Raw genomic sequence first — 15,889 nt, 5'->3', positions numbered from 1 at the left:
GGCCTTCTCCCTTCTGCTGCGGGAGGCACCGTGACCAACCCGGAACTGGAGCCAGCACCCGCCCCCCGCAGGCACAGAGCAAGAGTCCTATGGGACACACACACACACACACACACACACACACATACAATGGCAGGTCCCCTCTGCCTACAGCTTGTGCCCTGAGCCTCTAACTTAAAGGCCCGCTCTCAGCCAACTACCCCTGTCGGGAGTTACACTCTGAAAAAGAATTTTTTAAATTACATTCAGATAGTGACTTTTAAGAAAAACTCTTAAAATCTGATTTAAAATGATTGGAAATAATCATTGTTATTAAGCTGTGGTGCTGCAGCGAAAGCTGGAAAGCTCCTTCTCCAGAACCGCCCGGCACGGGTAGAACCGAATATGAGACGAACCCCATCCGATGGCTGGGCCGTCACTGAGGGGGGCAAACAACCAAACATCACGGGCCCATGGACCTTGACATCGTGTTTTCAGCGTATCTACGAAAGAGCTGCTGGATTTGGGGCACTGCTCCAAAGGCGGTAGGAACAAAAAAGGATTAAACGCCGGCTTTGTTCTTAAATAGTCTGGAAGACAAACTGCTCCCCGGGACAGGCATCAAATGCCTGCGGGTAATTACAAAGCAGCAGACCCACAAATACGAAATCACGAAGTACAAACCCAACACCTCGCGCTGACAGGGAAGAGCTCCAAAACCAAGACGCCTTCGCACCATTAGACGTGATAGATTAAGCTCTTCCAGAGAGAAGAGCCAGAGAAGAGTCTGGAGGGCGATGCAAGGAGAGAAAGACGGGGAGGCGGTCCTAGGGGCGTATGCAAATGTGGATGCAAATGAGCATGGCAATGGCGTGAGCTGGGAAGAGAGGGCTCTGGGAGGGAGCCTGCGATTCAATGTGGATGCTCTTCTACCTGAATTTACCAGCTGCTGTTCCATCACCCCGCAGCCAAGAACTTCCAGCCATTCTCCGTGGAAGTAGATCTCCATCTCAAAGGAGGGATGAGTGAAAGGAAAGTAGCAGTCCACCCATCTGATGTCCAGTCCTGCAAAGATGCAAAAAAAAACCAGACACCCCACATTAAAGGCAGTCTTCCCTTTTCTCGTGACCAAATCTGCCCTCCAGCTAATGACACCAATGACCACGTTCTGAGTAAAATAAATAGCAAACAAGATCATCTGCCACACTTTAGGGCGAAGCAATAGATCTTAAAACTGGTGAAAAACCAGGCATGTCTTTTCCAATAAGAAAAACCCTCTGTGCGATTCCAGGACCTTCTACGACCAAATCAATCAGCTGTCAGCCTCTGCAACCACCTGGCAGAGGAAAAAACTGGGTCAAGATTATGGGAAAGCAAGTCATTCTGCTAGTTTCTCTAAGGGAAAAATGACATCGTTTCGGAGTAAAGAAAACAGGAGTTTTACCGTATCGGCCTTCAGACGTAACATACCAACAATATGACTAATTTAGGGTCAACTCATCCACTTTCACGCCCATCAATACACTAGTTTTTATTAAGTTTATAAGACCTCGTAAAAGGTTAAATAAAATACGATCAGCTAAACTAAGCTATGTATTTAAAAAATCCAAACAGTTTTTCTACAGATGAGTGACAAATATACTTACGTCCAAGACAAACCAAAACAGGGACATGGTGAATGCCAGGATGCATGTCAATAAACACTCGTAACTACGGCACGTGTGAATAAAGACATTGCTGAACAAAAGAAAAGACTGATGGATGCGTAACAATTAAAGCCTGCAAAGGGCAGAATCACTACAAACAGAGAGGCCAGAGGAGGGGGTCCCCCAGGAGCCGGAAGCCCACCATGAGGACACCCAGAGAGCGGGCCCTGGACAAACCACCGCCAGTGCCCCACCTGCCTTCCGTTCCGTCACGATCTTTCCCTTCTTCTGCAAAGCCCCCTCCTGCCCAGCGCCCCCGGCTCCTCTCCCCAGCGCCCCAGCCCCGGAAAACCACCGACCCCAACCCTTCACTGCTGGGCTCCGTTCAAAATAAGAATCGCATTCACCGCGGAGTCTGGGTGGCACGTCAGCAAAGCGTGTAAAGGACCTAAACACTCGAGGCGTGATTTTTAAAATGAACATCACTGAAAAGCAGGCCACCATCGAAACTCTCTCGCTCATGGTTTTATAAAAACACGAAGACAAAGAAACCTTTCTAACGTGTGTTCAGGTCATCCGCGTCTGCGGTTTATTGATTTACAGCGGCGCGACGCTACGTACGTCGCACGTCCCCTTTACTGATACGAGGCCGCCAAAAACCCTGCACGGGACTCCCTACGGTCCCCGTCTCACAGACAAGGACCTCGCGGCTGCGCCAGGGTGCGTGTCCCATCCAGGGTTACGGGTTGGGGACGGCCAAGATGGGACTCCCATCCCAGTGCCAGGCAGCAAAGCCCGATGCCGCCCCCGCCGCAGCGGGCCCGGCAAAGTGCCCTGAACGTGCTGGAGAGCATCACTCACCTGCCTGTCCCCCTCACACAGCCACCAGAGTTATGACTGTAAAAAAAAAGGGAACCCAAATGGCACCGTCTACATTCAAAGAGAAGAGAAACTCCTCCCTCAGCCAGAAACAGGACAGAAACGCAGACAAGAAGAGAGGAGAAAGCAGTGTCGCCGGGCTCGGGGCCCACATCCAGGAAGGGACGCCGGGAACTTGCCTCCGGCAGGACAACGGGCTGCTGGCTTGGCATCTGAGAGGCTGGACGCTGGACGACAGTCGTGGAGGGAAGAAGGCGCCACACTGGTAATAGCTGGAGACAAAAGTCATCACCAGGACAGCCGAGGGCTGTGGCTCTGAAGGGCTGTGGGCTCGGAGAGCTAAGCCACGGACCCCGGGTCTGCTGCGTCCCCAAACCAGGGCTCCCCTCAAAACCTCGTTCTGGATTTCAAGCCCACAGAGCTCGGGGAACCAACTGCAAAAGCACACGGAGAAGAAAGACGCAGAGGGGAGGGCAGGAGGGAGGAGGGCCGAGCAAGGAGAAAAACAGAACCCAGATCCCCCACCAAACACGACCTGCACACCAAACGCCAGCCACGTGAAGGCTGAGAAAGACGGCCGAGCCAGCCAGGGACCAAACACGGGGTCACCCAGAGAAGAGTAATTGCACAAAACAAACCGAGATTTTACCACGAGGGCGTCTCGGATACCCCAAGAGATCCAGGACAGCAAAATTCACTGTCTGCTTCGAAAAGGAAAACACCAGCCCCCAGTTTCAAAAAAAAAAAAAAACTAAAAAAGGAGTCCCCGTCCGGGCTCAGCGGAAACAAATCTGACGCGAATCCATGAGAATGCCGATGCCTGGGCCCACTCAGTGGGTCAAGGATCTGGCGTTGCCGTGAGCTGTGCTGTAGGTCGGATCTGGTCTTGGTTGCTGTGCCTGTGGTGTCGGCCGGTGGCTGCACGATTCAACCCCTAGCCTGGGAACCTCCATATGCTGCGGGTGCGCCCCCCCTCCAAAAAAAAGACAAAAAAATAAATGAAATAAAACTAAAAAAAACCCCACTTAAAGACAGAATATATGCAACAATGCCACCCAGGACGCTGGATGTCGGTACCCACGGACACAGATCCCAGAGAGACACTGTGCCCACTCGCCAGGCAGGGAAGAACAGTCAGAGCCCTGAAGGCTTCCCAGGCTGAGGAAGCAGAGCTGGGAGACCAGACAGGCGACGTGGCGAGAGTTTGTAGGACAGTGAAAGAGGGAAGAAGGCCCCAGACAGAGAAACTGGAAGACGGGCCGAAGACACTCCCTCAGCACCACTGAGTGTGTCGGTGCAGGGGTGGCGAAGCATCTCCCCCGGGCCAGGGAACGGACCTCACAAAAGGACTAGGAGGGACGATGCCGGGAGCAGACAAGGACCAGAAAGGCTCCCAAGCAGCCCGCGGAAAACCTCCCGATGCACAGGCTCTCGGTTATGGCATTAAGAAGGGTCTTAAGCTGGTTGTGGGAGAAACTAACCTCAGACTAGAGCCCTACACTGGTCCTGCCTAACAAGGCGTAAGGACCAAACTGCTCCCGAGTAATCCCAGAACCAAGCTCGGGGGATTACGAGGCATACAAGGACAGCCATGCCCCCTGCGAGGGAAAGTTAACAGCATCTGGCATCCTATAGAAGGTTACCGGGCAGGCAAAGAAGGAAAAAGAGAACATCAAGTAGAGAAAAAGAAGGAGCAGTTCTGCAAGAAATGACACAGGTGAGAGAACTAGTAGAGAAAGACATTAAAATATATATGGTGATTTTTTTTTTTTTTTTTGTCTTTTGTCTTTTTAGGGCCGCACCCGCGGCATATGGAGGTTCCCAGGCCAGGGGTCCAATTGGAGCTACAGCTGCTGGCCTACACCAGAGCCACAGCAACACCAGATCTGAGCCTCATCTTCAACCTACACCACAGCTCACAGCAACGCCAAATCCTTAACCCACTGAGAGAGGCCAGGGATCGAACCCACAACCTCATGGTTCCTAGTCGGATTCGTTAACCACTGAACCACAATGGGAACTCTGTGATATTTAATATGTTCAAATAGCTAAAGGAAAGACAAGAAATTTTAAGTAGAGATAGTGAAGATATAAAAAGACACTAATGAAGCAAAAGTGGGGTGAAGACCGAGCACTGGATCAAATGGCCAGACCAGACACTGCAGGGAAAAGCGACTGGCGAACTGAAAGACAGGCCATGAAAATCACCCAAAGGAAACACTGAAAGCAAAGTGAACAGAGCACCAGTGAACCGTGGAAAAGTTTCAAGTGGCCAAATACACATGTAATTGGAGTCCCCAAGGGGAGGACAAGGCAGAGAAAATATCTGAAGAAATACTTTACTGAAATTTCAAAATTGGATGAAAAATATATACCCCTGGTCCCAAGCTCAACCAACCCCAGGCCAAAGAAGTCTTAAAAAACTGCACCTGTACTGATCATAATCAAATTGTTTAAAACCAACAACAAAGAACCACTTCGAAAACAGTCGAAGAGAAAAGATATTAGGTACAGAAGGACCAAGGCAAAGGCCAAAGCGAGGGTGCAGGTAGATGTCTCCCAGGAAACGATGCAAACGAGAAGCGAGGGGAACAGTATCTTTCATGGGCTGAAAGGAGGAAAGTATCAACTTAGAATCCTTTCCTCAGTGAGATGCTGCACAAACGAAGACCAGACGAGGGCTGTACGCACCCTCACAAGAGCCGAGAGGCGCGCGTCTAGCAGACTGGCCCCAGGAGAAACACCAACGATGGCCCTTCAAGCAGAAGGAGAATGACACGCTCAGAAATCAGACAACGGGCGCCAGACATGGTAACTACCTGGGGAAACGCGAGACCTTTTTTTTCTGTTTGAATATCCGTAAAAGCTAATCAACTGCTTAAAACAACAATAATCACAAGGCATTTAGGAGGGGATAACATATATGGAAGGAAAATATATGCCAGCAACAGAACAAAGTCCAGGAAGGGAGAAATGAAAATATACCGTAAAGTCTGTACACGGTCCGCGAGTGTGTCAGATCACTGGGAGAAAGGCTATGATAAATTCAAGATCTACACTGCCAGTTGTAAAGCCATCACTGGACAAATGCCGGAAAGGTTAGAGCTAACAAGCGAAACATAGATACAATGAAATAATACAAGAAACACAATTAATCCAAAGAAAGCAAAATTTCAAAGAGAACAAAGAACAAATGCAATAAACAGAAAGTAAGCAGCAAAATGATCATTTAGCCCCAACCACATCAATAACCACATAAATGCAAAGCATCTCATTAAAACAGCTTTGGGAAAGAAGACCAGAGTCGGAGGACTTCAGCTGACTTCACGATGCATTACGGAGCGACTGTAATAGAGACAGGACATCAAGACAGACAGATGACAGATAAATGGACCAGAAGAGAGAATCCGGGAATAGACCCCAGCATATACATCGGCTGATCCGAGACAAGGGTACAAAGGCAGTTGGGGGAAAGGGAGGGTCATTTCAACAAGTCATTCTGGAACAGCTGGAGATCCATGTTCAAAATAACTTCCATCCGTGGCTCGCGTCATACATAACGTTTTTCAAAATAATCGCACACAAATATGAAACTGAAAACGCTAACACTTCGAGAGGAGAAGAGAGTGGACGTCTTTATGGTCTTGGGTCAGGAGAGATTCCTTAGAAACCACGTCAAAATCATCATCCATAAAAGAAAAAATTCATTCGTTAGATTGAACCTCTGCTCTTTGAGGAACACTGTTAACAGAATAAAAAGACATGGTGCAGACTGAGAGAAAATGTGTGCAAATCACATTTCTGAGGTAGGCCCTGTATCCACAATCTATGAAGAAGTTTAAAAACATCAATAATAGGAAAATAAAGCAATTTTAAAACGGGTGAAGACTCACCAAAGAATAGCTATGAGGATGGCAAAGAAGCACAGGACACTCAGCATCGTTAGGCAATGAGAAGACGCAAGTTAAAACCACAATCAGACACCCTACACTTCGGCCTATGAGAACGGCCAACGTTAAAAGGACTGCCCTACCTAGTATTGGCCACCAGGGGGAGCAAGACTGCCAACGGGAATGTCCATGGTTCAACCACTTCGGAAAACAGTCTGATGGTTTCTTCCAAAATTAAACACATACCTGCCATCCAGCCATTTCACCCCCACATATTTACTCAGGAGAAGTGAAAACACACATCCACATAAAGACGTGCTCACAATACATACAGCCACTTCATCTGTAATAGCCCAAACCTGGAAACCACCCAAACATGCATCGACGGGCGGATCCGGAAGTGCGTGCTGTGGAACATCCATCCGCTAAAACACTGCTCATCACTAAAAGGAATGGCGTATCGGCACAGGCTGCGCCATGCATCTAAAACTCTAAAAACAATTACGCTGAATGAAAACAGCCAGGGAACAGCCAGGAAAAAGAACATAACTCTGGAAAATGCAAACTAATCTATCCTGACAGAAAGCAGAGCGCTGGCTCATCCTGGTTACCTAGGCCTGGGGTGCTGGGGGCAGAAAAGTCAAGGGCAGGGGAACAGGGTGAGGGGCACATCCATGACCTTGACAGGGGCTGACATTCCGTGCACAGACATGTGGAAACTTACCAAACCGAACGCCTTAAAAAATACTGAGTTTAGCGGACACCAATGGTAATTCAGAAAGGCCATGTTTAAAAATTAACAGGAAGCTTCAGCATGATAAACACTTTCCTCAATCTGTTGGATTTTATCATTTCGAAGTCAACTGTGAGCTCAACAGACTCAGTTAAAATCAACACAGCCTGGGCTGAGCAGCCTTGGGAAGGGACAGGGCACATGTGTGGCTGCAAAGAAAAGACTTCCCGCTGTGGCTCAGCAGAGACGAACCTGACACATGGAACCGACTACATCCGTGAGGACATGGGTTCAATCGCAGGCCTTGCTCAGTGGGTTAAGGATCCGGCATTGCCGTGAGCTGTGGTGTATGTTGCAGACTCGGCTCGGATCCCACATTGCTGTGCGGCTGTGGTGTAGGCCTGCAGCTGCAATCTGACCCCTTGCCTGGGAACCTCTATATACCCCAGGTGCGGCCCTAAAAAGGAAATGATTAATTAATTTTAACAAAGAAAAAGGAAGGAGAGCAAGGTTCCAGAGAGGGATGGAAAGTTGAATGGTGGCATCTGTTTGTAGGACCCTGGGGTGAGTCTGGAAGGGAAGCTGGAAATAGAGGGAGAAGGTTCTGGAGGAAATGATAAGATGGAATCGAGACTGGGGACCAGAGGCCAGGCGAGCACCAGGCCCACTCCGAGTTCCCTAAACTTCCCTAAGGAAAGAGGTGCGCTTATCCTCACACAGGGAACGGAGTGGTGAGAAGGGAAGAGTCTGGAATGACACAAAAAGGGACTGGACGGTCAGGTGACCCAAGGGGAGACATCTCTGACTTGGCCAGCAACACTGGCCTGGCTGAGGGGCCAGATCACAACTGCGAACCTCACACGGCTGCAGCCGCTCAGGGAGGAGCAGAAAGCACAGACCCGGGACCGATGCGAGGCTGGGTCTTCATCAAGCGCATAGGGAAGACCAAGGGTGACGGGTGTTGACACGGCAATGCCGACGTCAGATGAGCGACCTTGCCTCATCACCTGGGCCCCGCAGGGCTGGGGCTGGCAGCGGACGAAGGGAAGGGAAAGAGCAGATGGAGAATTTGAGCTTTTCTTCCAACCCAAGCAGAGAGGGAACCTACCCTCGTCCACAGATCCCAGGGTTTCCAGGACGCCTGTGTGTCGACCGCCTACAAGGAGGTACAGCAGGTACAGTCCTGGCACCTTACTTATCCTGATGAAAATATCTCCAAAATGGTGCTGTTCCCACTGTGGCACAGCAGGTTAAGGATCCGGTGTCATCTCTGTGGCAGCGCTGGTCCTCAGCCTGGCCCAACAAGTGCAACCAGGCCCAACACCAAATGCAACCACCAGAGCTCTGGAGCTTACAGAACCCATCAGCAGTGCCCCTGGAGGGTGGGGAGTAAGGGGTGAGGGGGTAAGGGGGGTGGGGGGTGAGGTTAGTGGGGAGGGGGCTTGGAGGGTGGTGGCAATGGGGTGGAGGGTAAAGGTTGGGGGTGGGGAGGGGGGTAATGGGGTTGGAGGATGGGGCAGAGGCAGGAGGATGGAAGGTAAAGGTTGTGGGGTGGGGAGTGGGGGTAATGGGGAGGTGGCAGTGGGATGGGGGTGGAGGCTAGTAGGTGGTGGGGTAGGGTGGGAGGTGGGGAGGTGGGGGGGTGGGGGTGAGGGGGTGGGAGGTGAGGGGGTGAGGGGTTGGGGTGGAAGGTGGTGGGAGGTGGGGGTTGGGGGGGAGGTGGAGGGAGGCGGGGGCTGGGGTGCGAGGTGGGGGGGCTGGGGGGGTGGGAGGTGAGGGGTCGGGGGAGGGGGATTGGGGTGGGAGGGGTGGGGGGGGCAAAACGCTGGTCCTTTTCACTCCCGCCCAAGGCGTCTTTGGAGGTGGGAGCCGCGGGAAGGGCCTTGTGTCCCTGGACCCGGAGCTGCCCACGGCGGAGGCCGGCCCCAAGGGAGCGGCCGCTGAGGCCACCTGCGGCCCCGTCAGCCCAGGTGCTGGGACGGAAGCTGGGAGGGCATCTCCGGGACAACCAGGAGCCTGTTTCGCCCCACAGGGAAGAGGAGCCGGAGGTGCGCGCAGCGGCGGAGGCTCACGCCGCTTCTCCTTCTAGACGGGCTTCATCGACCCGAGGCCAGCGCTTCCTAAAGCGAAACTCCAGGGACGACAAGGACACGGGACACACTGGACACAGGGACGCTGTGCCAAAGGCGGGCTGTAAGCCCCGGAGGGCAGAACGGGAAAGGAAACGTGGGCAATCCCGATGCGCCGAAGGCAGGACCTGCTAAAGGGGGCGCCGGACAGTGGGGCAACGACGTCAGCGAGCTGACAGCGAAGAGGTGGCTCAAGGTGACCTTCTCTCGTTCCCACTCGACACGGACAACCTCTCTGAGCACAGCCTTAGGAGACGGTGCAACCGGAGTGTTAGCAGAAAATAATAAGCCTCGCTGGCGGGGGGAAGGAAGCTGAAGCTACAGCAGCTGTAATGACAAACTGCCACAAGGAAACAGGGCGCCCTCATGGTTAATCTTGCCTTTCAAGAACAAAGGAGCACAGCACGAATAACTGAAAGGAGTAAAAAGCTTACACTATGAAAACAAATAGAAAAAGAGTCGGGGAATACTTCTGCGGCCTGCGGAAGCCATGCCTATTCATTCGCTAATTAAAGAAAGACTGAATTTGAAGTTTCTAAGTGATCTTTGGTGTCTGCCCCGAGCTGGCTTCAGGGTGGCCTAGGAGAGCCAGGAGGCAACAGCCAGGGGAGGGCTGATTTTTTTAACATCACAGCTTTGGTAGGTCTCACAGCCTCAGCAATATTATGGAAGTGATTTCTTTTTCTCCTTTCCAAAGAGCTGTCTAACCTGGGTTCAGAAATTACAACGACGGGGCTCACAGAAGCCAAGCATATTCTACCGGATGAAGAAACAAGGACCTCCTGTACAGCACAGGGAACTACATTCCAGCTCCTGGGAAAGGCTGTAGGAAAAGAATATGGAAAAGAAGGTGCGTGTGTGTGTGTGTGTGTGTGTGTGACTGAGTCGCTCTGCTGTACGGCAGGCATTAACACAACACCGCAAATCAGCTATACTTCAATACGATTTTTAAAGCATTTTAAATAAAAAAAAGTTTTTGGCGTTCCTCTTGTGGCTTAGAGGAAACTGGAATCTGACTGGTGTCCATGAGGACACAGGTTCAATCCCTGGCCTCACTCAGTCGAGCTGCTGTGGCTGTGATGTGGGCCAGCAGCTGTAGCTCCAATTCGACCCCTAGCCTTGGAATCTCCACATGCCACAGATGCGGCCCTACAATACAAAAAATAAATATATATTTATTTACATATGTATTTCCATGTATGTATTTATAAACTTATATATATTTATATACTTAAATATATATAAATATATATTTATATACATGTATTTATAAATGTCAAGTCATTTAAAATACACACACACACACACATATATATATATATATATATTTTTTTTTTTTTTTAAACGATGGGGCCCAGATGGGGCCTCAGATGTTCCCAGGCTGTGTGATAGTCACGCGGTGTTTGCGTGCTCAGCGTCCAGGTGCCCTCAGCCCACAAAGGAGATGATGGCAACACCTACATCACAGACGGAAGCCGCAGCATAACGTCCCTGGAAAGTGCTCCGTGCGGCCAGCGACACTGTTGATTATCGCCTCTGCCACCGTCTTGACTGTGGCTGCTATTTCTCTAAGTGACATCCAGACTGCTTGTCCAGAGACATGTTTCAGCATCCGGCACCCTCCCACCCCAAAGAAAACAATTAAATGACCCCCTGGAACTCCTGAAGTCAGAGCCTGGCAGGTCCTTCCAGAGAAAGGAAGAGACAGCCAGGCCCCAGGGTGCAGCCAGCACGCAGCATGGGTCCCGGGCGAGCACACAGCACGTTTGGTGTAACACCCTCAACCTCAGGGTCAAAAACTGGGCCTGCCTGGGCCCCTTCCCACCGCCCAGCTTCTCCCCGGGAAGCACCTCAGCAGATGCCACAAACACACAACACCCGTCCAGCAACGGCTCCTCCAGCAGCACACACGGCACAGGGCATGGGGCTGGGCAAGGGAAGCGGGGAGTGGGCCTTGTAGGATTTTCGGGGGGTTTGGCTACTGGGTGAACGGGGTTACAAATGATCTCATGTCTGGAAGGAAGGAAAAAAATAAAAGATTTTAGCGCAGAGGGACAGGGCCTCTTCTCCCAGGAGGTGCGTGTTTGACCTTGATGCCAGTCCGCAATTCTGCTGACTCGCTGTTACTAACAACAAGCACATGTGAAGATTTATGAAAGAGAAGTTCTCCCCTGTAATGAAATCGAACACCTCAAAGTCTAGGCCAGTAGTATTCTAAAAATAAAGCCAACCCACCTGAGGCCCCAGGCACCTCAGGGATCAGCCAAAAAAAAAAAAAGAGGGCACTGCTACGAAGCACCAGCCGTTTTTGTTCTCACTCCTCTGGGAACACACCTGCCCTACAGCTGCCACTGCCAAATGCTCCGGGCAGCACTCAGATGCTTGATCACTGCCCCTTCCCAAGACCCTGCAACTAGGAGCAGCTGGTGCAGCACCTCCTGTGCGGGCTATGTGGGACAGGGTGCTTCTTGTGTGGTCAGCAGTTGGCAGGGACAAACCACTGCCATTATCTCTGACTCCAGAGGTGGGTGTGGCCTGCCACCACTAGGGGGCCGAGAACAGGCAGCACTTGAGGCCGAAATCACCTCAAGGGCACCACAGAGGAAGGCAATGTGACTGAACACCACCTGTTGATGTTGCTGCACCCCTGGGAGCACACCGGCCCTGCTGCTGCCACTGACGAATGCTCCAGGCAGTGCCCACATGCTCCATCTCTGTCACCTCCCAGGATCCTAAAACTTGGAGCGGCCTGTGCAGCAATGGATAAAAAAGCTAAAGCCTACAGTTTGCTGTCTACAAAAGACTCGCCTTACGGCAAAGGACACATATAGATTGAAAGTGAAGGAATGGGAAAAGATATTTCACGCCAATGAAAAGACAGGAAAGCAGGAGTTGCAACACTCATATCAGACAAAACAGACTTTAAAATGAAGGCCATGAAGAAAGACAAAGAAGGACACTATTTAATGGTAAAAGAATCCATTCAAGAAGAGGACATTAGAATCATCAATATATATGCCCCTAATATACAAGCACCCAGATATCTCCAACAAATACGAACAGACATAAAAGGAGAAATTGATGGGAATACAATCATAGTAGGAGACTTTCACACCCCACTCCCATCAGTGGACAGACCCTCTAGACAGAACATCAGTAAGGCAACAGACACTCTAAATGAAACAATAGAAAAGTTAGACTTAGTTGACATTTTCAGGACATTACATCCAAAAAAATCAAAATAAACATTCTTCTCAAGTGCACATGGACCATTCTCAAGGATTGATCACATACTGGGGCACAAAGCTAAACTCAACAAATTTAAGAGCATAAAAATTATTTCAAGTATCTTCTCTGACCACAACAGCATGAAACTAGAAATCAACAAAAGGAAAAGAAATGAGAAAAAAAATTATTACATGGAGACTAAAGAACATGCTACTAAAAAACCAATAGGTCAATGAGGAAATCAAGACGAAAATTTAAAAAATACCTTGAGACAAATGATAACGAAGATAGAATGACTCAAAATCTATGAGATGCCACAAAAGCAGTGCTGAGAGGGAAATTCATAGCAATACAGGCCTTGCTCAAAAAAGATGAAAAAATCAGAGCTCCTGTCGTTGCACAGTGGTTAATGAATCCGACTAGGAACCGTGAGGTTGCGAGTTTGATCCCTGGCCTTGCTCAGTGGGTTAAAGATCTGGCGTTGCCATGAGCTGTGGTGTAGGTTGCAGACACAACTCGGATCTTGCATTGCTGTGGCTCTGGCATAAGCTGGCAACTACAGCTCCGATTGGACCCCTAGCCTGGGAACCTCCATATGCCACAGGAGCAGCCCAAGAAAATGACAAAAAGACAAAAACAAAAAAAGAAGAAAAATCTCAAATCGACAACATAACCCACCACCTAAATGAATTAGAAAAAGAAGAACAAACAAAACCTAAAGTCAGCAGAAGGAAATAAATCATAAAGATCAAAGAGGGAATCAATAAAATAGAGATTAAAAAAAAGAAGAAATCAATAAAACTACGAGCTGGTTCTTTGAAAAAGTAAACAAAATTGACAAACTTCTGGCCAGACTCACCAAGAAGATGAGAGAAAAAACCCAAATAAACAAAATAAGAAATAAAAAAGGAGAAATCACAGTGGATACTGCAGAAATACAAAAAAAACATGAGAGAATACTATGAACAATTGTATGCCAACAAATTTGACAACCTAGAAGAAATGGACAACTTTCTAGAGACTTACAGCCTGCCAAAACTGAATCAAGAAGAAAGAGATCAACTGAACAGACCGATTACTACAAATGAAATTGAATACGTAATAAAAACACTCCCTACAAATAAAGTCCCGGGCCAGACGGCTTCACAGGTGAATACTACCAAACATACAAAGGGGAACCATCTTCTTAAACTTTTCCAAAAGGTTGAGCAAGGAACATTCCCAAAGACATTCTATGATGCCACCATCAACCTAATCCCAAAACCAGACAAGGATACCACCAAGAAAGAAAACTATAGGCCAATATCTTCGAGGAAAATAGGTGCAAAAATTCTCAACAAAATGTCAGCCAACTAAATCCAACAGTGTATCAAAAAGATCATACACCATGACCAAGTGGATTCGTCCCAAGTTCACAAGGATTGTTTGACATATGCAAATCAAACAATATCATATACCACTTTAACAAAAGTCAAAAACCACATGATCATCTCAACAGATGCAAAGAAAGCATCTGACAAAGTCCCAACATCCATTCATGATAAAAACTCTTAAAAAAGTGGCTATAGAGGGAACATACCTTAACATAATTAAAGCCATTTATGACAAACCCACAGCAAATATAATACTCAATGGAGAAAAGCTGAAAGCCTTCCCACTAAAATCTGAAACAATTCAAGGATGCCTACTCTCACCACTTTTATTCAAAATAGTATTGGAAGTCCTAGCCACAATAATCAGACAAACAAAAGAAATAAAAGGTATCCAAATTGGAAGTGAAGAGGTAAAATTGTCATTGTATGCACAGAAAACCCTAAGGACTCAAACCAAAAACTACTTGAACTGATCAACAAATTCAGCAAAGTAGCAGGATATAAGATTAACATTCAGAAATCAGTTGCATTTCTGTATACTAACAATGAAATATTAGAAAAGGAATACAAAAACACAATACCTCTTAAAATTGCACCCCAAAAAATCAAATACCTGAGAATAAACCTGACCAAGGAGGTGAAAGACATACGCTGAGAGCTATAAAACATTAATCAAGGAAATTAAAAAGGATACAAAGAAATGGAAAGATATTCCATGCTCATGGGTTGGAAAAATTAATATTTTAAAAATGGTGATACTACCCAAAGCAATCTACAGGTTCAATGCAATCCCTATCAATTACCCAGGACATTTTTCAGAAAACTAGAACAATCAATCCAAAAATTTATATGGAACCACAAAAGACCTGGAATCGCCAGAGCAATTCTGAGGAACAAAAACCAAGCAGGAGGCATAACTCTTCCAGACTTCAGGCAATATTACAAAGCCTCAGTCATCGAGACAGTGTGGTACTGGTACCAAAACAGACATACAGACCAATGGAACAGAATAGAGAACCCAGAAATAAACCCTGACACCAATGGTCAATTAATCCTTGACAAAGGAGGCAAGAATATAAAATGGGAAAACCAAACAGCTGCTCATAAATCAATGAAACTGGAACACATCCTCACACCATGCACAAAAATAAATAAGACAAGACATCATCAAACTCCTAGAAGAGAACATAAGCAAAACACTCTCTGACATCAACCTTAAAAATGTTTTCTTAGGTCAGTCTCCCAAGACAGCAGAAACAAAAGCAAAAATAATCCAATGGGACCTAATCAAACTGACGAGCTTTTGCACAGCAAAGGAAACCATTAAAAACAAACAAAAAGACAATTTACAGAATGGGAGAAAATAGTTTCAAATGATGCAACTGACCAGGGCTTAATCTCTACAGTATACAAGCAATTTATACAACGCAACAGCAAAAAAGTCAACAATCCAATGGAAAAATGGGCAAAAGACCTGAATGGACATTTCTCCAAAGAAGATGTACAGATGGCCAACAGGCACTGAAAAAATGTTCAACATCACTGATTATTAGAGAAAATGCAAATCAAAACTACAATGGGGTACCACCTCACACCAGTCAGAATGTCCATCATTAATAAGTCCACAACTAACAAATACTGGAGAGGGTGTAGAGAAAAGGGAACCCTCCTGCACTGTTGGTGGGAATGTAAATTGGTACAAACACTATGGAGAACAGTATGGAGGTACCTCAGAAAACTAAATATAGAACTACCACATGACCCAGGAATCCCACTCTAGGGCATATATCCAGACAAAACTTTCTTGGAAAAAGACACATGCACCCACATGTTCATTGCAGCACTATTCACAATGGCATGGAAACAACCTAAATGTCCATTGACAGATGACTGGATTAGGAAGATGTGGTGCATATACACAATGGAATACTACTCAGCCATAAAAAAAGAACAAACTAATGCCATTTGCAGCAACACAGATGGAACTAAAGACTCTCATACTGGGTGAAGTAAGCCAGAAAGAGAAAGACAA

At 47.8% G+C, this 15,889-nt stretch overlaps 1 protein-coding gene across 1 annotated transcript in view; it reads right to left on the bottom strand.

Annotated features, from left to right (window-relative positions):
- Window positions 1-15,889, bottom strand: part of FARS2 (phenylalanyl-tRNA synthetase 2, mitochondrial) — a 363,981-nt gene that overhangs the window by 251,805 nt on the left and 96,287 nt on the right. The window contains 1 exon segment of the mRNA XM_021100131.1: window positions 913-1,044. Within this exon segment, the coding sequence (XP_020955790.1) occupies window positions 913-1,044 (132 nt within the window).

The sequence above is a fragment of the Sus scrofa genome, chromosome 7 (assembly GCF_000003025.6).
Source record: "Sus scrofa isolate TJ Tabasco breed Duroc chromosome 7, Sscrofa11.1, whole genome shotgun sequence".
Taxonomy (NCBI): Eukaryota; Metazoa; Chordata; class Mammalia; order Artiodactyla; family Suidae; genus Sus; species Sus scrofa.
The sequence above is the reverse complement of the archived record's forward strand: the minus strand, read 5'-3'. Positions and strand labels throughout refer to the sequence as shown.